At 34.0% G+C, this 26386-nt stretch overlaps 1 protein-coding gene across 1 annotated transcript in view; it reads right to left on the bottom strand.

Annotated features, from left to right (window-relative positions):
• The window catches only part of LOC126821044 (5'-3' exoribonuclease 2), a 49093-nt gene extending 24458 nt beyond the window's left edge, over window positions 1–24635 (bottom strand). Inside the window, exons 1-29 of the mRNA XM_050549335.2 lie at window positions 24465–24635; window positions 20476–20603; window positions 19602–19713; window positions 18652–18713; window positions 17244–17355; window positions 16292–16454; window positions 16080–16130; window positions 15004–15021; window positions 13585–13721; window positions 13018–13140; window positions 12396–12475; window positions 12182–12239; window positions 11814–11871; window positions 11056–11105; window positions 10556–10603; window positions 10382–10435; window positions 9761–9984; window positions 8523–8607; window positions 8060–8110; window positions 7661–7768; window positions 7307–7396; window positions 6742–6814; window positions 4801–4884; window positions 4429–4529; window positions 3300–3379; window positions 2840–2896; window positions 2207–2275; window positions 1829–2035; window positions 1111–1163 (exon numbers count right to left, since the gene is read on the bottom strand). Coding sequence (XP_050405292.1) covers window positions 1111–1163; window positions 1829–2035; window positions 2207–2275; window positions 2840–2896; window positions 3300–3379; window positions 4429–4529; window positions 4801–4884; window positions 6742–6814; window positions 7307–7396; window positions 7661–7768; window positions 8060–8110; window positions 8523–8607; window positions 9761–9984; window positions 10382–10435; window positions 10556–10603; window positions 11056–11105; window positions 11814–11871; window positions 12182–12239; window positions 12396–12475; window positions 13018–13140; window positions 13585–13721; window positions 15004–15021; window positions 16080–16130; window positions 16292–16454; window positions 17244–17355; window positions 18652–18713; window positions 19602–19713; window positions 20476–20603; window positions 24465–24539 — 2611 coding nt within the window. The 5' untranslated portion in view covers window positions 24540–24635. The remainder of the gene's footprint in view (window positions 1–1110; window positions 1164–1828; window positions 2036–2206; window positions 2276–2839; window positions 2897–3299; window positions 3380–4428; window positions 4530–4800; window positions 4885–6741; window positions 6815–7306; window positions 7397–7660; window positions 7769–8059; window positions 8111–8522; window positions 8608–9760; window positions 9985–10381; window positions 10436–10555; window positions 10604–11055; window positions 11106–11813; window positions 11872–12181; window positions 12240–12395; window positions 12476–13017; window positions 13141–13584; window positions 13722–15003; window positions 15022–16079; window positions 16131–16291; window positions 16455–17243; window positions 17356–18651; window positions 18714–19601; window positions 19714–20475; window positions 20604–24464) is intronic.
• Window positions 24636–26386: the final 1751 nt, after the last annotated feature.

Here is a 26386-nt window from a genome sequence, read left to right as displayed (position 1 = left end):
AATTAGCAGTAGTTCACACTTTGATAAGATGGGATTTTGGCAGTTTTAGGGGATCAAATCCTCTGAAATAATACACAGAAAGTAATTATCGCTGGCCTCCGAAAGGATGCCAAGTCACAATATAGCCACTTGAAAATCTTCACCCCTATCAATTTAGCAGAAGGATCTATGGTTTCTGCGGTGGAACAAAAAGAGAGGGAAAGCCCAAGAATTGACTGTTGGCAACAAATAATCACCTCTCATTCAAACATTGTACACGACAGAATTCTTTGGAGTCGAGTCCATTACGGTTTTTCTACGGCACGTATTTTCAACAACTGTCTTTTATTTTGTAAGCCTATTACTTTCTAAGTAGACGAGGAATCAATAGTAGATAGAATGAAGTCGGCCATGAGTGACAGGAGAGCAGTAAATCCTGATAAATGAAGAAACCAGAATCACGACTTGTCAATCAACTTACCAATACAACAAACTCTGACTTAATCAATCTGCCTATGTGAAAACTGTTTCCACATTTCTTTCAACTCTCAACACTCAAGAAAACAATATTCAGGATATTTTGGCATTTAAGTCACGCAAAATATTTTTTAGATTTCCAAAATATGAGTGTTTCATTTGATAAATATTCAATACTTTCACGATAAATAGCTCTTTTCTTTCCTGGAATCAGTCCTCGTTCACACACTTTCAAACAAAATATTTCAGACGACAGAAGAACTCATAAGACTTCTATGAACTCTCCATACATTTGTTAACTTTTCGGTTATCCCTTTTTCTACTCTTACATATTTCACTGCATAAAAGGTCCAAATGAATATCATAGAATTTCTACACATAATTACTTTTTCAAGTCTTGTTACCGTACCAGCAGTACTACATATGGCACTAGCACCAAAATGGTATTGATATGTAGTATTCCCATAGAAGGGTATATAACCACCTTATATAGTACTTATTGGTAAATTTTGGTGCCAGTGGTACATCAGAAGTCATCTTGCAGCCTGAAAATTCCTATAACCTACCTCCATATGTTGGTAGAAGAACTCTTAATTAATTTATGAAAACATTTTTGTTTTATAGGTACGGTCAATTTAAATAAAAAAATATTACCTTGATTATAGTTTCCACCACCGCCTCCACCACCACCCATACCGGAACCATGTCTACAAAACATAAAAAAACACAGCCATTTATATACAATTAAAGTTTGAAATAGATCAATGTTGATTATCCATTCAAACTTTGATTGAAACCAATTCTTTAACTATATATCATCTTAAAAAGATTAAAATTTAGGATATTTATGTCACCCATAAACTAGGCTAGGCTAGAATAAGGGTCAACGTCTGCTTACTATGTAAACAATTAAGCTTCAATAATTGGAAGTAAATACTCATCCAAGGGAGGTAACTACATTAAATCACCACAATGCTGATTCAAAGATTCAAAATGGAAGAAGTGGATGGGAAATTTCATACAGATTTCATAATAAAAAATACAATAATCATCAAATATATACGATGTAATGTTTATTTAATGGTTTCCATTTAAAGGTCAATTTAAAACGGAACAATGTCGTAACAAAAGCGTTGTCAAAAATTGGAACCGACCGCAAAAAATCAGAACCAGACGGGACGAAAAGTGGAAATCCGCTTTAAAGCGGGAAAAATCATGCCTGAATAAACAATCTACACTAAATCTTCTAATACTCATATATTCATTTTTCATAATCTATTTTGGAACTATTATAGCAATAACTGTCAGCTCTTTATCAAAATCTTACATATTGCATCTTTAATATTTATGACCAATAGATATATTTCAATACCTTATCATACGAATTGCAGACGACACATCTTTATCTCTATAACCACTATCTCTCTGAAAGCCAAGTTGTGGTCTATACCCATCTCTACCACCTCCACGGAATCCACCTCCTCGACCAAATCCCCCTCCCCTTCCTCTGCCTCTACCACGATCACCACTTCTAGCACTAGCTTCAAAATCTGCAGGTTTCAGTACTCGTGGGGGAAATCTATCAAAATTGAAAAGAATGACAATTCTTAAACTGAAATAGCCCCTAAAGCTTGGACCGTCGTCTGATTACTTTAATAGAAAATTATCAAATCAAACACATTTAATATATACTTTTGCTCTTTACTCGAGTCTCCAGCGAAATACAAAATAAAAACAAATAAAAACTTACACAGCACCAGGTAATTGAACAGCTTTAAATAGATGATCTGGTGAGTATTGTGGATCCTTATACTGTACACTGAAATAATATACATATATATACTGTAAACGGAAATAATATACATATATACTTATATTTACTGTACACTAAAGTAATAAATATATACTGATATTTACTGTATCATACTAGTTAAATATGAAACCAAATCTAGATTCTCCTTCCAGATTGAACCGGGATTTATTTTAGTGTTAGAATAACGAGTCTGCGAATGGTGGATTCTGCATTATGATAGAAAGATACACTGCCAGGCAAGAAAACATATAACAATTGATCACCAATGATCATAATTGCACATTGTAGACATTCCACATGATTCGCCTATTCTTTTAAAGAGTCGTAACTTTTTATGTAATTACCAAAAAATGGTTAAACTCTTCTTTGTGCCACTAAAAAATTCTAAAATGCTACTTGGGCATCATGTGAATAAAAATGGCTGTACTTAAATGTGGGAATATAAAGCGAAACAATGAAAATTCTTGTCCATGTTTGGTGTTTGTTTATATACTAAAATCATATGGTAAGACACTGTGAAACAGCGCTGAGCTTGAAAACATAAAACATATGAAAATATAATTTACTAACCATAAACAACGATTATCCATTAAGTGGGGTAAAGCTCCTAAGGGAGAAACAAATCTCCTACAAAACAAAACAAAATAAAAGATTCATAAAATGACTGGACCCCTTCCTGCATGTAAAAGTACCCTGTTTGGGCAAAGGTTCTCTCATATCACAAAGTTCTCTCATGTGCCCGTCTTCATTAGTCCAGTTGGCACAAAATAAGTAGGATGTTACAATTACAATTATTTAAAGAAATTTGAGTTCTATAAATAAAGACTCACTCTCAATCCTAGAGACGAACACAACAAAATCAATCGTAAAGAATATTCAAATAACAAATCAATAGTAAGGAATAATCAAATAACAAAATCAATTGTAAAGAATAATCAAATAACAAAATCAATCCTAAAGAATAATCAAATAGCAAAATCAATCCTAAAGAATAATCAAATAACAAAATTAGTAAAGGTTAGGTACGTACTGTCCAGGTAAAACAACATCTTCATCAGGTAACAAAGTACCACCCATACCTTGTGCTAACTTGGTGTTTAATTCTATCCACTAGAAATATAAATAATTTAAAACAACAAAATATACAATTAACAATTTCATATAGTTTACCAATGACTCGCACTAAAATCAGCTATTTTGAATCCCTTGCAAACTACACTATTGTGAAAGTTGATTCTCAAAATGAGTATATACAAAGATATGATAAATTCAAAATATCGCAACATTGAGCATCATCTGCAGACAATATAAGTAAGCCAACACCACCTTTAATGTTGGGAAAGGTCTTTTGATCAATCTCTTTTTAATCCCACTGAATCCAACGTTCCTGAAGCAATGACCGCAAGTTTTACAACATCTCGACGTTGCTACACTGCTTTGCAATTCCCAAACTTATAGCTATGTTATATCCCTTTATCGCAAACACATGAACAGTAGTGTCTAATCAGAGGTTGTGACACAAACACACTCAAATCACACATGGCGACCTCCATGAAAACCTTTACATTGAATGAACCTTGAACATTGCAACTCGATTATCACAGGTAGACATTTTAGCTGAAAAGCGTGAGACTCGTTTTTCGCAATGATCGAGGAATCTGATAAGACTCAAAGCTGGGTTAGTACCTGATTGAAATTAGTGCCAAAATAAGCGGGGAATTATGTGAAGGGCTTGATAAGATGTACAGAGTTAAATCGAGATCAAGCCTCCTATTGAAGATGCCTGAATCCAAACCAGGAGCATATCTACCATTGATTTTATTGGGTTTTTTTATCAAATGTCAATATGAGAACATTTTAGCATGGATTAAGCCATGAAAATTAAAGATTGTTTGAAGCTTTAAGTAAGGTGTTCTTTCAGTGTGAAAAACAATGCCTGAAATTGGCCTGAAATAACCTAGATTGCTAAGCAGATCAAGTTACTAACATGCTAACATGTGTTTGAGCCCGAAAACAAAGTTGTGACTAGTTCCCACCCAACCTGTTTTTGTCCTAAAACAAAGTTGTGACTAATTCCCAACCAACATGTTTTAGTTCTAAAACATAGTTCTGACAAGTTCCCACCCAACACGTTTGTCATTACACAAGAATCTACTTACATCAGAAGGTTTATTGCCATTATACATTTCTTCAAAAAATGCATAAGCAGGTGATTTCTGACCAACAAATAATTTATCTGATCCTCGGGTATTTCTTTTACCTAATAAAACAGTAATCAATTATATTAGATCATGTTGGGATTGGAGTTAGACAATCAGAAAAAAAAGCTGAAGTATTTGATCTGGATATATCGAGTCAAAATTCTGTATCAATAAATCAATGAATTACAATTATTGCACTTATGTAACTCTGTTGGTGCATGCATTATAATCCTCATCATCTTTATCTCGGACCTCCAGACACTATTAACCAGTGATGAGTGAAGTGGTGTATTAATATACATGAGATTAATGAATATTAAAACTACTTACGTTCACCCTTTGTAAGATCAGGATACACGGTAGATAAAGCCGATAATAATCTCTTCTCATCAACAAACGGTAATAACGCTACACCTAGAAATATAAATAATTTATATACATAAAACAAACTTAAGAAAGAACAAGATGAACACTACATGATAACAGAAAACAATTTTTATGGAAATCAATCAATGACTTTATTCTAATGATAAAAGGATACTTGTTGAAACGTTGTGCTTTTAGAATAAAACCAGTGATTGTTTCCCATAAAAATTGTGTACTGTTAATGTGTTTCCCCAATTGCTAAATGCCACTTAAACTTAAAGATTAACTACATAATAACCAAGAATCAGATCTCAAAACCTAATACTCAAAAAGTAGGAGATATAAATTAAAACTATCATTTAAAGAATACATGAAAAGCTCCTTTCCAAAACACAGTTAAACATAATTTATTTATAAGGCTACACAAAATAAATATCTTGTTTCTCGGGCAACTGACAGCTGAAACTGTAGGGGGGGAGGGCGGTTTATTTTTTTTTTTATCTCATTTCTGGCTAGAGGATGGTGCAAAATAAAATTTGCCTTTTGTTGAAAATTGTTGGGGCGGGAGGGCGGCCTTGTATTTTTTTTTTTTTAATAAGAAAGTCATTACTTGTCTACGGTTTTGCTTTCAGTTATATATTATACATACTTAGAACATAAACCCAAAAATCAAGTCTACTCAAACACTGAACACTGACTGAAAGGAAAATAATTTTCCATATTTAATTCACGTAATGTAGCTTACTAATGGTAATAGTGACAACCATAATTGAAATTGGTTTAAAATAAAATTCCGTACGACTATTAATAGCCGTCCATAATAACGACAATATTTTAAAGAGTAAGCCTCTGTCAGCATGTGTATCATCATCATCACGGTAAACAACACTTCGATCTAAATCTAGTATCGCTGGTTTATAATGATTGACCTAATTCCAACCAATGTCACGTGTCATCGGGATATGACTGTTTCTCAGGTTATTCGGTGTGTTTCTCAGGATATTCGGTGTTCTATCTGGGGTTTATATCGAATGACTATTTAAATTTAACTAACAACTCGTCAGTAAAACCATCAAATGTGTAATCCAATTATTATTTTCCGGATTATCAAAACTACCGTTAAATGGCTAATGACCCAGATTCTGACTAAGGTATGGTGACTATCATCGTATCGTATTCGTAGCCACAAGTTATAATAATTAACCTGTTCTACGATTCATTGTTTTATAAGTAGGATTTTTTTAAACATGGACCGACTGAAGCCGGCAATAATGAGCCGATTAAGATCGAATGATTGAAATACATTGCATTGTTGTCAATGACTTTCGGTGTTTAACACGATTCAAATTCTAGTTCACAAGGGGAGGTAATTAAAATCACGTGATACAAAAATGGAGGTTCTTTCGATATCAATAAAAAAGACCCGTAAATGAGCGTTTACATCTGAATCAGTTTAATACATTTGAATGGATATTCACGTAGGGGGCATGTAGATACATGCGGCATATTTTTTTTATGACTTGCTTATCGATGTTCGGGCGGGCGTTACATATTTTTTTTTTTTTCATCAACACTAATAAATAGGCCGCTTGCGCAACCAATTTTGCGTGCGGGCGGTGCCCGAGAAACAACTTATTTTATTTGTGTTGCCTAAACGTACAATGGAATATTGTTTTAAAATCATTTATATACAATTTCACCTTTCATAGACAACTACTTGTTTTCCCCCATGATAGCAATCATGTTTCAGCATAGACCTATTCAAATGAAGTCCATACAATCTTTTTTCAGAAAGCAGATAAAAAAATATTTTCAATTGCCTTTTAATTTTTTAATTCTATAACTAAACAATAACACAATAATGTGAATAGTTTTTTGCTTAGTATAAAATAAAATATTACATACCTTGCCAAGCATACTTTTTACCATTTAAATCTATCTTAAAATCTACTGGATAAAAATCAATAATAGGCGATTCCTACAAAGAAAGAAAATATATAAAATTAACATAGACGATATAATTTAATTCTAAACCCAGTTTAACTGTGGTGAGTAAAAGAGATCTAGGCCTTATTTAGACAATTTTAGTAGGTTGTGCAAGCATAAATTTCATTGATAAGACACGGACCATTATGAGAATATAAAAATAGGTTGCCAGGCAACAAAACATACGATCACAGCAGCCAAGTTGTCGGGTGGTCAACAAGGGTGTGTATAAATTTATATTAACTAAAGTCGCAAGAGTGTCCACAAGACTTTTCCATTTGACCAAGGACCATAACTCTGGCAGTAATTATCGGTAATTGTTGAAAATCAATAGGCTTCTTCGTCTCATGACCTTAAACCCTGTGTATACATTTAAAGTAATCGGATATTAACTTTAGCCTCTAGTGTTTCCACAAGCAATTGTGGACGCTGGACCAACAGACAATATACGAACACATTTCAATGTGGACATATAAAAACTTACAGGATCATACATGAGTGTCTGCCATGTTTCTGGTAAATGTTGTTTACTGGCTGCAGGAAATACCCCCATTAATTGTTCTAGTGGTTTAAACTAAAATATAAAAAATAAAAAAAATTATTAAACCATGTCTTTACAGTATTACAACACTGGCCATGTCTTGAAAACTTAAAAACTATAATGACTAATTTCACGATTTTATCATTTTTTTCTCATTAATATTCTTACAAATGAAATTAAGAAACATTCTTACTAATGGAATTAAGGAATATTCTTACTAAAGGAATTAAGGAACATTCTTACAAATGAAATTAAGGAATATTCTTACAAATGGAATTAAGGAAAGTTTATACTTACAGGTTCTGTATTTCTTTCGAAGTCATTTGGTAGATCACCAATATTTACAAAATCTGATGCAAATGGTGCATAATGATAGGGAAAATACCATTTCCATGATGCACAACCCTGAAGAAAATGTAGGTCATTTCAAGTCTATTATGATACATTAAATGCTTATGTTATTAATCACATGTTATTTAACAGTGGGAGGAAAATTGTTTTCCTTGTCAACTACAAACAAATCATTGCACTCACGGCTTGCATAGATGACAGATCTGTGATCAAAAATCATAATTTTACAGCAAATCATACAGACGAGTTAGGTAGATTTGGAATAGATTAAATGATTCAAAGCCAAGGTTCTGTGCAAAGGATACAATCAGATTTATTAAACTGTAACTACTGTAAATTACTCACCTGATAATAATAACGTAAAACCCAACATAACCCAGTTACATAATGGTTAGCCTATAATGAATAAAACAAAAAATAAATATCATTCTGTTATAGGGTTAAAAACAAACGTAAATTAAGAAAGCATGTGTCTATCCTCTGCAAAACTTAAATCCATTGTTCGTCATTTGCATTTATTTTCACAGGTGTTAATCTCGTGTTTAAAATTTAGTAAAATGAATCAAAATTGATTTTTTAACATATAATTAAGAAAATAAAATCAAACTATCAACGACAGATAATCTCCAGATTTGAATTCATTCTGAATAAAAACAGCTTGATCCAAAAACTTTAATTAAGATTATAGGTGAGGCTGGCTTGATAATATCTCATTGATATCATCTGCTGAGGATGTCGAATGTTGACAGACTTCCAAATCGTCATATCTTTGTAAATACCGAACATAATTGAACCATTTTTAACTTACTACAGTGTGTCTGAAGTCTATATCTGAATCATCTACTTCAAATTTCTTTTGATAATATCTATCCTTCCAACCATCCTCCCATAACCTGTAAATACAAATCACATATTATTCTAACAAATAATACAGGGTAATGCTTGTTTAATTACTTATTTAATTTCATAACTTAATACACGGTAAAATGTACTCAAAGTATTCTTTCAATATTTGATTAAGACAACAAAACCAAAATGGCAATGGTAGATGTTTTCCTGGTTTGAATTCAATCCCATACAAAAGAGACCCTCCAACAGATTGTAGGCTACCCAACATGTATAGGTGACACAGGCTTTTTTTTTATATCGTCTGCAGTGGACAAATTTTCAATTCATATCTGTGTAAATACGGAAAGGAGCAATTTTTGGACTGATATTTATTTTTAAAGTCTATCAAATAATGATCAGCAGCTTTAAATAAGGTTCACCTAGTTAGTATAAAATGTCTAATATTATCATTTGATAATCGTGAAATAACGTCCTACTTTACTGCACCAACTGTCAATGTTTTTTTTCTTTACTCCCATCCGATCAACTAGATACTGTCCTTGCCAGACCCGGCATCACTGATAAGAGGAAACTGAGCTGGGAAATCCAGGGGAACTATCTTGTCAAAACTGGGATCGAACCACAGACCTCCTGGTTAGTGAGACAGCGCCTTAATAACTGAGTCACTGCAGCTCTTGATAATCACATGGCTGCCGACAAGAAATACTGCTCAAAGTTTAATCAATTGCCAGCAGCGATATATATAAATTGGTTGTAATAAATTAAAATCTGAGTACAACGAGAGAAATATATATAAAAATAGATATTACTTTATATTATGCACTTTACTTATCATAGGAAAAATGTTTTTAAAGAAACAAAACAAAACCCAGTTCACAAGAAAAAATTATTTGTTTTCGGATTTCCCTAATAAACTGAGTGATATTTACGAGTATAAATGAGTATAAATGATAAATTGTGTTTAATGTTTCTAGAAACATTATCTTATATTGATATTCCTGAAATATGTGAACATTACTGATCATGCCTTCGTAATGAACGTGTAAATATAAATATTTGAGATTGTTCAATACCTTAAAATTAAGTAATTAGTAATTAAAACTATTGAATTAATTTGAACAGCAGATAAACAAAAATAGATATATTTGGTTGTACTCAGACTTTAAAATGAACAAGACATATATCTACTGTTTTTACTTCACGTTATCTTCTGGTTCGGGATCAGAATCCTCATCTGCTGGACCCTGTTTTTCTGAAGGACGTTTAACACCACGTGATTCAGACCCGTTTCCCATGTCTGCTTTTAAAGCTGCAGCAGCCGATTGATTAGACGAATCTCTTTCTGTTTGATAAGATTGTTTTCTCATATCATGTATTGTCTGTTTAGGATTAGATATTGCTGCCACATTTCTACCAACAGGCTGAAATGGAAACAAAAAATGTTCCATTAAAGAATTGTAGAGTTGTTAACATTAGAGATATGTTTCTTGAGGTTAATTAGGTCATCAAGAACAATCAAAAGCAATCTGAAAACTTATTCTGAACTAGAATTATATTTCTTTTAAGCTAGAAAAAAGAAAATTCTCCGAAATTGACTAGCAAGCTCACAGTAACTAAAATATGAAAGAAATCCTTGAACACTTTGGCAGATGACTGTATGTCATTAGCATGTAAACACTAATATACAGTGCGCCAGTCTTTAACAGAGTCTCTGATGAAAGCCCACAGGCAGCTCTACACCTTATGTAAAAAGGTGGGATCAAACTCACAATATTGCATCGAGGACTGATTATATTAAATATTAATATCAACATTTACCTGCGGAGCATACTGACCACCTTGTTCCCATCTTGGACGATTTCCTGTCTTTTGCTATAAATGAAAAGACGCAATCAAATTTAGATTTAAAAACAAATTCTAAAATAACATTTTTAATATTAATTTTGCAGCAGTAAATACATTATTAAACATTGACTAAAACTTATTACATACATCTCTCATTCTCTGTCGTTTCTGTTTATTTCTCCGTCTAAAATCCAACTGAAATAGACATCATCATATCAATTATCAAGTTTTCAACAACCTCATGTTACTAAATTCTAAAAATGAGTTAGTTTTAAAATGTCTAACATTTGCTAATAATTGGTTGTTTTTTTTATTTTTCACTAGACTTTCTATTATTACTAAGAAAATAAAAACACAAATAGCTTTTCAATGCAAGACAAATGAAAAAATTTATTAAGGACTAGTTGGATCCTAACAGTCTATTAAGTAAAAAAATCTCAAATATCATTAATATTTATAGTCTACTGGAAAATGAGGGTTTTTTTGGAAACTATTTTGTACTTTTTTAAGGAATGACTTGATCCTAGCAGTCCATCAAGTAAAAAAAATCTTAAATATGTTTAAAGCCTAAAAGAAGATGAGCCAGGTGTGGTTTTTTTTTTGGGTGAATTTGATGAGGTTTATTTTTTATTGTTTCTGATTATTACCTCTGTATCTCTTCTTTTTTTGAATATTTCATCTTCTACTTCTCCTAAAGCTATAATCAATATATACATTGTCATTATAATAAAATATCAATTACAAGTCAATAAGTTAAATAGAGCCTTTGAATGATAATATGCATGAGTTCTGTTTTTTAAATAAAGTCGTTCAATTATCCCTTTGTATTACATCTGCTAAAAAGTTGAAATATGAACACATCATGATTCTATACTTTGGGAAATGTACTTGTTGATCGAGAGTTATACCAGAATCTCTTTTCACAAATTACTTGATTGAAGTTTAATGTCCAATCAACACAATACTTCAGTAATTTTGAGACAGAGAGAGAGAAATGGGGTTTAACATCCACTTGACACAAAGTAGGTCATTTCAGGACTAACATATGCTTCAATTTTGTTTCAATAATTTGCTTGTGCATAAAGGTCTTTAGCAGTGGGAGGAAACCAGAGGACCCAGAGAAAAACCACGAGGTTGGACAGGCGACCCCACTCCTTGTCACATACCAACGAGGAATCGAAACCACACCCCTACTCGACTTATCGGTAATTTTGAGACTAACATACAGTTAATGTTTTTTCTATGGTCATATATTCAATGCTCAGACGGTAAGTTTTGGCCTGACAGTGGCGTTTCCATCTACTCTTTATCAAATTCTAAGGAAATGAAATGAGATGGGGTTTAACGTCCTACTGTTCTCAAATCCCAATGATCTTTATGTCAGACATGATGAGAATTTACTTACCTGACATGACAACTTGTACTCTAGGTAAACTAACTACCCCACTATCTGTTAAATATCCCTAAATGAAATAACAATACAGTATTGTATTTTGTGTTGTTTAAGTCCAAATTTTTTTTTCTAGGAAGTCAAATCATAAATATATACATACCACTTTAATATAAATAAGGTTTGATCAAGTCGTGATACCAAATGTTTCTTGAGAATACTAGATCAATAAAGGTGTCTAATTTACAGATGGATATTGGCAAAAATATTCTAGTTATTACTCATACGTGAATATAACTAAGATGAAATTCCACTTGTTAGTCAAACCAATTTTAGCATGAGGTAAATATATTTTGTGTTAAATTGTTTTTTTAAGTACTTACCCCTGTTTTATAAACTGCATTTTTGTATAATTTAACTAAACGATCTATTGCACCCTCCCTGAAATAAAATTGTATTTATGTTAACCTCACAATGTCAATGGCTTGATATTCTTGTTAGAGAGGAGCTTAGTGTTCAAAAAGTCCACTACTTACATTAAAATATCACAATGTTTATCACAATGTTAATATAAAGGACAAATTATTATAAACTAACCTGATTTCTAAAGAAGGTAAATGTGGTAAAAAATCATTTCCAACAAAAAAACACATAAAAACCCAATCATCTAAAGCTCTCTGTAAAATATATTAAATTATCATCATCAATTCATTTCACATATTGTTTAGGTTCATTATGGACATGAAATGGGCTTTAACGTCCTACTTTTCTGTACTATTCATTGTTGAGCTACTTGATTAAACGTTCTGAAATCGATCTCGGTCAATACAAGAAACGGGGACTGAATACAATAATATTTTCTAACATCACTGTCAAAAGGTTTCCGTAATCATGTCTCATTTCTACTGACACCATGTAAATTTGTTATCTAGACAAAACTCAATTCTGTTATCACTTGATTGCTATTTCATCAAAAATGTCAGACTTGTACTAACTTCTAATATAATTGGTATTGAGACAGTCACAACTTGATTGCAATTCAATCAAATCAGAATGTTTCGGAGTCACCATCAAGGACTCTCTATATCTTAAATATTCTTTGTTATTATAAGACATAAAAGATTAATCTAATTAGTAACACAAATATCAATTGTATTAGCCAATATATCAAGTAAAACAGTTTTATTGAAGAATATTTTATCTCAGTTGAACGCCTTACCTCAAATTCATATTTAAAAGGTAAATTTGTCATTTCCAGCTCTTTTTCTAAATATTCACGAAGTATATTTAATCTGAGGAAAATAAACTCTACTTCTGAACCCATTACTGGTGGTGCATCACTCTATAAAATAAACAAACTTATAAATATATAATTAAATGTATCACATATCAAAGATTCAAAATATGTTATTCATTTTCCTGTATTATAAAATCCTTTTGCTCTATTGATCCTTTTTCTTGGTATTATTGCATCAATTTCCGGCACCCGTTTCCTGAATCATTTTCCTGTATTATTGTAACTTTTGAAATCGGAAGATTATTAAAATGAACATTCTTCTGGTTCTTGGACGCCATTTAAACTAAACAAGTAACAAGAATGGCTATATGGCTAAGTAAAATCTGTTCATAAATGATAAATTTATCTCTCAATTGTAATGTGTTAGCATTTTTCAAAATGTATTGGCATAGAAGAATTATCTGCAGTTTCATAATTACAGGCAGTTTTAATAATCCTGTCAGAGAAGTCAAACATTTTATGAAAATATGAAAACATATAAACCTATACCTCAGCTAATTCTTTAGGTATGCCACAACAATCCTTTAATTCGTGACCAACTTGTGAACACAGTGGACATGGTCTAGCTTGATTAGGTTTAAACTCTTCTCGTATAATTGTAAAATTAGGTTCATGTGTAGCTAGACCTACAAATATAATAACATAATCAACATAACCAAAATTCATCAAAACTATCAAAGCCACTGACTTTAAATCCCTTGCAAACTACAATGTTGTGAAACTTGAATCTCGAAATGGAATATCAGTCCAAAAATGGTTCAATTTCGATCAGTATTTACATAAGTGTTGGTAATGTCTTTTTAATCCCATTGAATCCAAATCAGGAGATTATCTACTCTACTGCTCATATTTTGATTTTGTTTCCTTAATTTTACGTTAAATGATCAATCTGAGTAAATTTTAACGTGGATCGAGTCGCAATCTGGTTAAAACACAGATCCTATTACGTTTCGTTTTTATAGTTCAAAATTTCGTTTTACTTGTCAATACTACACTTGGATCTGGAAGACTTGTTAATTAACTCGTGTTCTGCTTAAAATGAGGGGTCAGCCAATCAAATGGTCTGTCGAATCGAGTGTTTGACCTTTTTTGCCCGGAACTGTGGGTAATCCACTAGTAACATCAATGCTGATTGGTTAATCAAATGTCTGATGTCATAGGTCAAAAGTCGATCTTTTGACCCCTGACGTGACCTATCGCTATAACTTGTCAGATCTTCATGTAGTGTAGGCCATCGAAAGTATAAAAAAACGAAACTAAATATAGATCTGTATTTTAATCAGATTGATCGAGTCGTGAAAAAAAAAAAGAACTAGTAAGCAAAATGCAAACAGGGAATGGCGACTTTAAATACTCAAGTTATGTTATCAAACTCACAATCAAATAGATGCTTTAAAAATAAATGTTTTCATAAAGTGACAAAAAGAGTACTGCCATCCACGACATTCAAAAGAAACATTTTTCAAAAATACTGTAACATTCTGTAAATGTAGATTCAAAACATCCGTACAACAGCAGTACGAAACAGACTTACATGTAAGTTGAAATGAGAGGTGGTTTATTCATCTTTGCAATGTTTTGGGTTAAAAGAGAGAGAGAAATGGGGTTTAACGTTCACTCGACACAAACTAGGTCATTTCGGAGGACCCAGAGAAACCAATGAGGTTGGACAGGCAACCCTACACTCCTTGTCACATACAACCAAGGAATCGAAACCTTGCCAGTTGACTCAATGACAGACCTTATGATATAATGCACACTCGCTAACCATTCGGCCATCCAACCCTCTTTGGGTTAAAAGACTCTTTATCAAAATGTATACAATGTAAGTTATCTAATAAAACTATACATTAATATTTTTTTCTGATAATACTTACAATAACTAAAATAACCATATGCTTTACTTACCTAACATAATTAAATCAGCTGTAAAAAACAAATAAAATTAATAAGATTATTGAGAAACAAAATATTTTATACACAACATTTTTGCATAAAAATCTTTGATATATCAAAGAAATATGGTTTATTTTACTACTGTCTTCCTATTTCTCCGTTTCATAAACAATTCTTAAATCATTGGCTATATGTTCCAGTTAAAACATTTCTGAACATTTGCGAGAAAAATTTACCAGTACATTTCTTCCGCCTTGCACAGTTCGAAAACATACACATCAGTCCTCCTGCACTTACTATACAATACAATCTAACTATATGACTTGGGGGCAAGTTTGATAGTTATCGCATCTGATCTGGTCTATTTTATTTACACATTGTCAAAACGATTTGTGTATAATGTCAGTATTTGTCATCTTGGAGAAATGTGTTATATTCAAATGATGGACTATCAGGGTTTGGATTCAAATTTGGCAGGATAGACAATAAACAGAAAATGCAGATTTGTTTCTATCAAACATGGCCTAACATTTTCAAATCTCTTGGGTAATGTGTTAAAAATCTGTATCAACAACATTAGGAATTGACTGATCATTTCAGATCTCCATTCATTCATTCATTTCTTAGAATGGTTTCGATTTTTTGAACTGAAGATAAATAAAACAGCAGTTTTATTTGAACTTTCCCTTTAATAAGAATAATATTGAGTGCTAAATAAAATCTCATATCAGTTTTCATTTTAATATTAAATATATGAACAGAAATGAAAGGTTTATATAATGTCCTACTGGGAATTTTGCCCAGACAGCCCAGACTCCAGCTGTCAAGGGATATTTTATTTACACAGGACCTCAGTTTTTGTCCAATCCAAATGACTATGCATTTTCCCATGCCAGGCTCTTTGACGAGGAGACACCCCTCCACCCTCTTCCCGGGAACTCTCTCAGCAAAATATATGATCACCAGTTGATCAAGTCAAACTCAATTAAATCAAATTAGTTGTGTCCAACTCCGGAAGACAGTTAATATGAAATTGTCATTCGTAAAAAATCATGAAAAGATTTTAATATATTTAACAAATGTCTTACCATCAGCTCCACATAAACAATGATGTGTGTTGGGGTCATGATCTGGTTGACCTGAAAGCAAACAATTCAAAAGGATTAAGATTTCATTGGATGTTAATTTTATGTTAAAATTATAAAGGAAGAGACAAGTTAGATTTTTGGTTTTTTTTATCATGGATTATAACATATAAATATCAGTGAGACCGCTGATAAATTTTAAAAAATAATCTAACCTCTTTGTTTTCTGATGAAGTCCATAATTTTATGTTCTCCTTCACCTGGTACATTAGCATCTGACAGAATAACTTTAATATTAGCCCAACCTGGATCAGTGTTTATTCTATCATGAATATAATATCGTAAACATTTAGCTAACCGGAACATAAATGGTGTTCCCTAAAATACACAAAATGGTATCAAATACCTGTATTGATGTAATAAATAATACTTTTTTTATTACAATTTAAAGTGAAATACATTTAGCTTTTTAAACCGACTAATTGGCAAGATTGTTCTATTAAAAGCTTGCTATCTGACCCTTGAACCCTATGGCTTTCATAAGGGTAACTTTAAATAATAAGGCTCGATTGCACTGGTTTTAATGACAATAAACTAAAGTCCAATATTAACATCCAGTAGTTTATAGATTAAAAATAGACTGGAAAGTAATGATAACTTCCTAGTTTCATATACTTCACTAATGAAATATTAATATTTACAAACAATCCTTTTAAAGGTAAGAGCAATGCATAATAATACCCTTTAAAGAGATACTGCCAGACACTGTAAATGTGTTTAATGAGGTCATTTACTAAGGCGATGGAATCTGTATTTGTTAGCTGTAAAACCCTGAATACAGCACAAACTTATTCCAATTAAAATTCATTTACCCAAGAGCGATTTGTTCATACAAAGAGAGAGAGAAATGGGTTTTAACGTCCACTAGACACAAACTTGGTCATTTCGGAGAAAACCCACGAAGTTGGACAGGCGACCCTACTCCTTGTCACATACAACTGGTGAATTGAAACCTCGGCAGTTAATTCAATGACTGACCTTATATTACAACACGCATGTGCTAACCATTCGGCCTTCCAACCCCCCTTGTTAATACAGGGTGAAGAACACTAAAACAATGCATATTCCAACTCAGTGATTGAAAATAAAAAGAATAGAGATACATACAGGAGTGATACAATTACTGTCAAATTTCTCTTCTACTTTTTTTTCTGGAGGTAGATGACAACCTTTAGCTGTAAGTTCAGCTCGTAGTTTACTTATCTCTTCAGCTGTTTCACTGTAAAATCAACAATATTTAATTATATTCAGGTATATTTATATACAGGTATCTACATTAGAGAAGAGTAATTGCTTGAGCTCAAATGCAAACTCATGCATTTGCATATCTAGGTAAGGTTTCAATTTCTCAGTTGAAACATGAAAAAAGCTTCTGTAAAACCTAATATACATTTTAACAATCCTTCTATATGATGACAGAATGCACCAAAAAACTCAACAAGTGTCAACAGTAAAACTGCATCAAAAAAGCCATTTAAAGCATATTACTAGAGTAATTTAGTGAGCTTTATTTTAGCAGAATGAATTTGATTCCACCCTAAGATGAGGTGAGTTTTCCTTAAGCTCTCCTTCAAGACATTGCACCTACTGGGCTGACAAGGAAGTGTGCCTTGTCATTCAGATGAGACAGCCTATATTCTACAACATAACATGAAGGCCTGTAATACATACTAAGTACATTACATTATCATCTAAACTGAAATGAGATGAGGTTTAACATCCTACTGTTCTGCTCTGACTGGGATAATAGAGACAGGCATATGCCATATATTGTGCTATGAGGGAAATTTAGTTGAACAGCTGCACGAAGGCCTTCTCTTATATTGAATTCTAACTGTCAAGGGCTCTTTTGCGTTCACGCTAATGCCAACATCGGGATCAAACATGTGATCTCCAGGTTATCGAGCCGACGTCTTACTCAGTCAACATCCAAATTGATCTATTATCATAAATCATAAGAACAAGTACAAAACAAGTCAGATTCAACTCAAGGGGTCTTAGATCCTCATAAACAATAAACATTGATAGACATAAACTGCTTAAGATTCAGTTGAATGGATCTTCCCAAGTGTGTAATATTCTTGTACAATATTTGTTGGATTATACTACTCAACTCCATCTAACATAGGGTGTTTGGGTGGCCAAACAGTTTAACGTGTTTGCATCAGATCATCGAGTCAAGTGGCAAGGTTTTGATTTACAGGTTACATGTGACAAGGAGTAGGGTCGCCTGTCAAATATTGTGGGTTTTCTTCGGGTCCTCCGGTTTCCTTCCACTGTCAAAGTCTCCTACACTCAAGCAAATTATTGAAATAAAATTGAACCATATGTTAGTTCCAGAATGTTCTAGTCTATCTCCAGTGGGCCCATTTGTCTATCTCTCACATAATCAATAATCATTGCTTGAAAAAAACTGCTCCATATTCAGTTAAATGGATCTTCCCAACTGTATAATATACTTGTACAATATTTGTACTACCCAACTTCATCTAAAATAGATTGGTCTTATACTTACTAGCTTTCTTTTGATGCTCGGAATCTTCTAGATCTCTGTTGATTCATCTTAGCTCTAGGAGCCTGAAAAACAAATTAGGGTAATTTAAGCAACGTTGATACTTGACACAACAAGTACTATGGGAGCCTATACTTATTCTAATATTCAGTTTTATAATTATGGGGTGTTTTGTTTATCTGTGTTCATATTCAGTAATTTTCAATTGGGAAAATTGAAAATAATATATAAAATAGGAATACGAAATAAGCTTATATGATCTCTTTGATAAAACGATCTATTATGGTATTCAGACCCGTATGACTAATTTTCATTAATTATTAGTAACATTAAGGGTCTTCAGACCTGACAATGTCATGTAATAAACTCTTATTTGCGTATAAAGTCTGATGTATTTCTTATTAGCATTATCTTCATATTTATATTTTTTTGGACACAGAACTCACATTCAAATAGAGAGAGAGAGAAATGGGGTTTAATGTCCACTCGACACAAACTAGGTCATTTCGGGACCAACATATGGTTTAATTTTATTTACACAATTAGCTTGCGCGTAGGGTTCTTTAGCAGTGGGAGGAAAACAGAGGACCCGGAGAAAACCCACGAGGCTGGACAGGCGACCCTACTCCTTGCCACGTCCAACGAGGGATTCGAAACCACACCAGTCGACTCAATGACAGACTTTATGATACAGCGTGCACACACTAACCATTCAGCCATCCAACCCCCCACATTCAAATATGTTTGTGCATAGGGATCTTTAGCATTAGAGGAAACTGATGTACAAATCCATAATTGCACCCATGACTTGCAAAGATAAGAGATCTTATGATCTACATCTGATGTTTTAGAACACTTGAACACACAAATCCCATATATTTAATGAGAAATGTTGCTTCATTTGATTTTAATTAGCATTACAAGCTCAGTGAAAAAATCTTCAATTTATTTACCACTCCATCAATAGCCATGTAGAGAACTCTTCGTGGTCTCACTACAGCAAAGATTCTGTCTATATATTCAAATATCAATACCATCATCTCATCTTCATTCTTGGGTGCCGGTCTGAAAAAAAAAATATCAACACCATTAAATCTTATAATTTATAAAATAATTATTCTTAATGTATGCTAAAGCAATAAATGACAAAAAGATAATAAAAACCAAAGAGTATGTTAAACCCCCATTTCATTTGATTTATAATAATAATAATAATAATAATATCTTTATTAGGTAAGAAATTAGGCCAGGGCTTTTTACAATTCTGCCCTAACAAATTGGCAATTAAAAACTAACATAATTTTTCAGCTAACATCAGTGGGGTGTAGTATGTTGACTCCCACTAAGCTATATTGTGCCAAACATAATATGTTAGTTGCAAAAAGGTGTGTAGAATCAGTTCAGACCAGATACAACTACATCCAGAAACATTAGAGAAAAGACAGTTTAAACATTGAGCAATTGGAAATGACTGGGGTTTAACTTTGTACTGTCCATCTTCAACCGGGCTAATGAAGATGGGAAAAGACAATACAGTGTCCCAGGTTCTTTTATGTGAAGCAACAATGGCCCAGTTTTTAATCCCATTCAAATGACTAGACATCAGTCATTGTCCGGCTTTCCTTCCCACTGACAAGGGGAAACCCACATTCTTAGCCAACACCGGGAGTGAATCCATGACCTCCTGGTTAGCAAACCGGTGATTTACTCACTGAGTCACCCCAACCCCCATGAGCTATTTGTGTTTTCTGTATTTATTATCCAAGGAGTAGGAGTCATCCAAAATTATGTTGAGGCATATTTCAGAAATTACAAAAAGAAATTTACTTGTCCTCAGGATGACAACATGGATGAATGATACCATTCATATCCAAATATAGATTATCAAACTCAACATCATTAGGATTCTTTTGACTGGTGTCTACTGGTATTTTGACGCCATCAACCTCTTTTGGCTGAAATAAGAAAAGATAATTAAGTGAAACGACATGAAAAACTATTTATAATCTGACATGTGCTCAGTGATAAATTCCCTCACACCATGCAGAAGGTTCAAATATTATTATCTTCAAAATTTAGACAAGCGATTCAATCTACAAATATTTTCAAACATTATGCATATGTACCTTACCCAAACTCTAAACCTTGATGTTCACGGATGTGCAATACAGGAAACTGAGTGGTACTGGGAGACATATTCTAGTATTTAGCTATCAGCGAGGTCAAATGCGTCTTGCAGCCTACATGTACTTTCAAAACAGTGTGGCTGTGACATGTAACATATGGGTAAAGAGCTAGCTTAGCTGCCAGTATATAGAATTATGAATTACCGATCGGATTTTGTTAAAAATGCTGCTTGATTACTACACTACATTATTTTTAAGATGTTACATGCATTAATAAAGAAATTAAGTTTGCCCCAATCGTAGCTAAAAACAAACATATCAGTATATTTCAACGTTTTTTGGCTACATTCCCGTAGCTAGGTTATGGCATACATAACAAATCATAAACAGAATCTAAACTCTTTTAATAATTTATATATCATAGTCTCACTGATTTCATATAAAACCAATTGCTCCGTAAATTAGGTACATGTATCTGTGAAATTACATGTGTTTGAGAAAATTAATAGTACATGCATAATCACTTGATTTGATAGTAGGCCCTTCTTTTATAGTTTATTACTTGCAATGTCAAAGTATGATGTGTTTTGTCCGTTTATGTATAATGTGTGTTTATAATATGTACATGTATGTATAATTTGTGTGGTGCGGTTCTCCTGCACCTTTAGTAATTAAAGTAGGTCAGTTATTTGCCACTTTTGAATGAAGATGATGTTCCAATCATTTACGAATAAAACTGCAATTTGGGGGTTATCTGTCCGAGGAAGGTAATCTATCTGCGATCAAGATATATAGCCTAAATCACACTGGTTTCAACTACTTTTATACCGATTTTCGAGGACGGACAGAGGGCCTGACAAGGACAGCTGTCGAGTCGTTCAGATGGGATGCAAAGAACTGAGGTCCTGCGTATGGCATGCACATAAAAGGCGCTATTGCACTTTCGTACCTCTACCAGTTCCCGTGGTCGTAGGAAGTTAAGGGGGACTAGCAATGACCACACACCAAATTTCAGCCGAATCGATCAATAACTTTTTATTTTACTGACCTTTTAATTTCTAACGAGAGAGAACTTCATCTGTTTGACGCCATTTGCTTTGTTTACTATTTAGACTCGAATAACAAGACACTAAGACGGAAACCGACACACTGCACTAGCTGCCTATCTCTGCAGTTCATAAAAATTAATATAATTTTCGTATACTTTAATTTTTGCGCGAAGCCACCATGTTCTATAAAATACTATTTGGTGTTGATCAGTGGATTGGCCTTTAGGTGTATTTTCAAAGTTAATGTTCGAGGTGAAAGCAGAGACGACGTCCTTCAGAAAAGATAATTGGGTCAAAGTCGTAGGTCAAGGTCATGTTACAGAAAACTAAACTCAAACTTTTCAAAGTCATTTTTGGGACAGGGCCAGGGTAAACGTCGATGGTTCAAGCCAAGATGATGGGCTTTGAAAATTGTTATGGGTCAAGCTCGTAAGTCAAGGTCAAATGTCCCAAAACTGACCTTGAAAAGTTTGAGTTCAGTTTTCTATAACATGACCTTGACCTACGACTTTGACCCAATTATCTTTTCTGAGGGACGTTGTCTTTGCTTTCACCTCAAGCATTAACTTTGATAATACAGTAAGAAATAGGGTCACGGCAAGCATAAACGAAAAGGGCCCGAGATTGATGGGAAGTTTGGACTCAAGGTCGAAGTCAAGGTCACGGATGGTTAAAGGTGACTAGTGGAGGTCACCACGAACTTTCACATTGACCACGCCCTTTGACTTCCTTTCGGACACGGGCCCCTCTGCGTTTGACCGTTTTCTGACCGAGCAGTGTGCGACAGGGCCAAGGTAACCGTCGATGGTTCAAGCCACGATTATGGGCTTTGAAAATGGTTATGGGATCAAGGTCGTAAGTCAAGGTCAAATGTCCCAAAACTGACTTTGAAAAGTTTGAGTTCAGTTTTCTGTAACATGACCTTGACCTACGACTTTGACCCATTTATCTTTTCTGAAGGACGTTGTCTCTGCTTTCACCTCAAGCATTAACTTTGATCATACAGTAAGAAATAGGGTCACGGCAAGCATAAACGAAAAGGGCCCGAGATGGATGGGAAGTTTGGACTCAAGGTCAAAGTCAAGGTCACGGATGATTAAAGGTGACTAGTGGAGGTCACCACGACCTTTCACATTGACCACGCCCATTGACTTCCTTTCGGACACGGGCCCTTTGCGTTTGACCCTTTTCTGACCGAACAGTGTGCGACAGGACCAAAGTAAACGTCGATGGTTCAAGCCAAGGTGATAGCCTTCGAAAATGGTTACGAGGTCAAGGTCGTTAGTCAAGGACAAATGTCCCAAAACTGACTTTGAAAAGTCCGAGTTTAGTTTTCTGTAAGATGACCTTGACCTACGACTTTGACCCAAGTATCTTTTCTGAAGGACGTCGTCTCTGCTTTCACCTTGAACATTAACTTTGATAATACAGTTAGAAATAAGGCCACGGCAAGCATAAACGCAAAGGGCCCGAGATTGATGGGACGTTTGGACTCAAGGTCAGAGTCAAGGTTACAGATGGTTAACGTGACTAGTGGAGGTCACCACGACCTTTCACATTGACCACGCCCATTGACTTCCTTTCGGACACGGACCCTCTGCGTTTGACCGTTTTCTGACCGAGCAGTGTGCGACAGGACCAAGTTAAACGTTCATGATTCAAGCCAATGTGATAACCTTCGAAAATGGTTACGGGGTCAAGCTCGTAAGTCAAGGTCAAATGTCCCAAAAATGACTTTGAAAAATTTGAGTTTAGTTTTCTGTAACATGACCTTGACCTACAACTTTGACCCAATTATCTTTTCTGAAGGGCGTCATCTCTGCTTTCACCTCGAACATTAACTTTGATAATACAGTAAGAAATAAGGCCACGGCAAGCATAAACGCAAAGGCCCCGATATGGATGGGAAGTTTGGCCTCAAGGTCAAAATCAAGGTCACGGCAATATTTACACCTAAAGGCCAATCCACTGATCAACACCAAATAGTATTTTATAGAAAATGGTGGCTTCGCGCAAAAATTAAAGTATACGAAAATTATATTAATTTTTATGAACTGCAGTGTTAGGCAGCTAGTGCAGTGTGTCGGTTTCCGTCTAAGTGTCTTGTTATTCGAGTCGGTTTCCGTCTTAGTGTCTTGTTATTCAAGTCTAATTAGTAAACAAAGCAAATGGCGTCAAACGGATGAAGTTCTCTCTCGTTAGAAATTAAAAGGTCGGTAAAATAAAAAGTTATTTATCGATTTGGCTGAAATTTGGTGTGTGGTCATTGCTAGCCCCCCTTAACATCCTCTGAAAATTTCAAGTGCCTATGACCACGGGAACTGGTAGAGGTACGAAAGTGCAATAGCGCCCACATAAAATACCCCTTGGCAGTTGGAATTCGATATAAAATTAAGAGTAGGGTATAGTGCCACTGCCCGGGCAAAATTTCCCTCATAGCACACTGCATGACGTATGACCGTCTTCATTAACCCAGGAGCAAAACAGTAGGACGTTAAACCCCATTCATTTCACTGATTTTCGATGTTCTTTTTAAGTTTTAAAAAAAAAAAGAATCAATCATCACGACACGATATTCAAAACTTGCCATAGAACGGCTTATATAAAGGAAATATTTTCAAAAATTTGTATTATAGAATACCTTTTCCTCGACACAGTGGACAACAATTGATGCATATTTTCTACTCAACCAGCGGAAAAACGCTGGAACTCCCATAATTTCAGAGAGTCAATTTCTTAATTTAATTTTCACGTGTTGACAAAAGTTTGCTGAGAAAATTATCCAAACGACAATTCTGTTTAACTAGATTTCATTGGCTAATAAAGGGGGTTTAACCAATCAAATTTAGTTTAACATGATTCCTTGAAGGATAAGGTGAAGGTCGTCTATAATAAATTTCCGGCTTTATATCCGGCATATTTGTAGTCGTGAGCACCAGGACTTAAATAATGCAAATCAATCAGCAGCAAGACTATTTGATCAAGACTATATAGGGCAATATTCGGGCCACCATATCAATAACAGTCAATAATATTTTATTAAGATCGCTAATTGGTAGAAAAGATGAAGCTGATTTGAATCTCATTTATGGCTTATTCGGATCACTGAAGAAAATAGAATATTGAGACATCATTTGCCGTGATTTAGCCTCACTGCTGGCGAAAAAACCATTCACAATTTAATTCTGCTGAATCCAATCTGTGTAAAATAAACGGTACCCGGACCGCTCGGACCAAAGACCAGTCGGACCAAGCCCAGCCGGGTTAAAATGTCGTGATGTCGGGTCGTCGGCCATATTCCTCTCAATAAAATAAAACCAAGTACGAACAATCCAAACCATTAGACGAAATTCGAAGTCATAAAAAAACGGTATAGGCAAAATAGTTTAATAAGGCAAAATAGTGTAATCATGGACTGTTCACCGTCTACAAAATCATGTACACCGATCCTGTTGTTGGTCAAGAAAGTTCCCCGTGATTTTGCAGCATGGTTTCTCCCTGTCGGTAGTGCAGGACAAAGGGTCTGACAAAGAACAATGTCTAGTTGTGTAGATGGGACAAAAAAACAAGCTCCTGCGTACACATTGATGTGTACATAAAAGAATCTTTGACAGTTGAATTTCGACGAAGAAATGCCACGGTGGATTGAAAATTTCCATCATAGCACTCTTTAATAGCCCGAATGGCGCAGATAAGTATGAAAATTGAATGACATTTACTCGACATTTTGACATTTTTAATGTCGTGGTGTCGGGTGAAAATGTCGCATTATCGGGTTGAAATGTTGTATTGTCGGGTTAAAATCTCGTGATGTCGGGTTAAAATCTCGTGATGTCGGGTTAAAATGTTGTGATGTCGGGTTGTCGCCATATATGATGGGCGACACCACGACATCACGATATGCATCTGCAATGTACGTAATGGGCAAAGTTCTAAAAGATCAGAGAGGTAATCATGAGCTAAATTATTTAAACGTTTAAAAGTATGTTATAAAATCTTAAAATCAATCCAATTTTACAGGTGACCAGTGTAAATTAAATAATGTGATCACAGTGATCACATTATAACTTAGTTAAAGTAACATGCCTGACTGCAGTATTCTTAGTTACTTTAACGGTGTCTGGACAGCCTAGCCTAGTCCCAGACACCGTTACTAAAGTAACTACAGTATTGTAGGTAGACCAACTAACAGTGAATTAAAATTATGTAATCATGAAGTGACCAGAGAATTAACAAGTGACCTCTACAGATAGGAATTTACGCAATTTACCATAGCACAGTTTACAAATATTATTTACTTGAGCTCCAATTAGCATGGAAATATCAAAGACTGCCCCGATGTTACGAACAGGATAAAACGAAAAAATATCACAGTTACTAATACAACCGGGGGTTATTGTGTACAAATTTATTTAATTGATGCCTTGAGTCTAATTCGGTTTTATCACCATTCAATTTTATTAAGTTCTTTGACATCAATTTTCTAATACCACTAATGCAGTTCTCAACAGTTTTGATAAATTGAAAGAAGATGGACAATTAGGTCTAAAAGAAATATGTAAT

The sequence above is a fragment of the Patella vulgata genome, chromosome 5 (genome assembly GCF_932274485.2).
Source record: "Patella vulgata chromosome 5, xgPatVulg1.2, whole genome shotgun sequence".
Taxonomy (NCBI): Eukaryota; Metazoa; Mollusca; class Gastropoda; family Patellidae; genus Patella; species Patella vulgata.
This window is presented reverse-complemented; position numbering and strand designations above follow the sequence as displayed.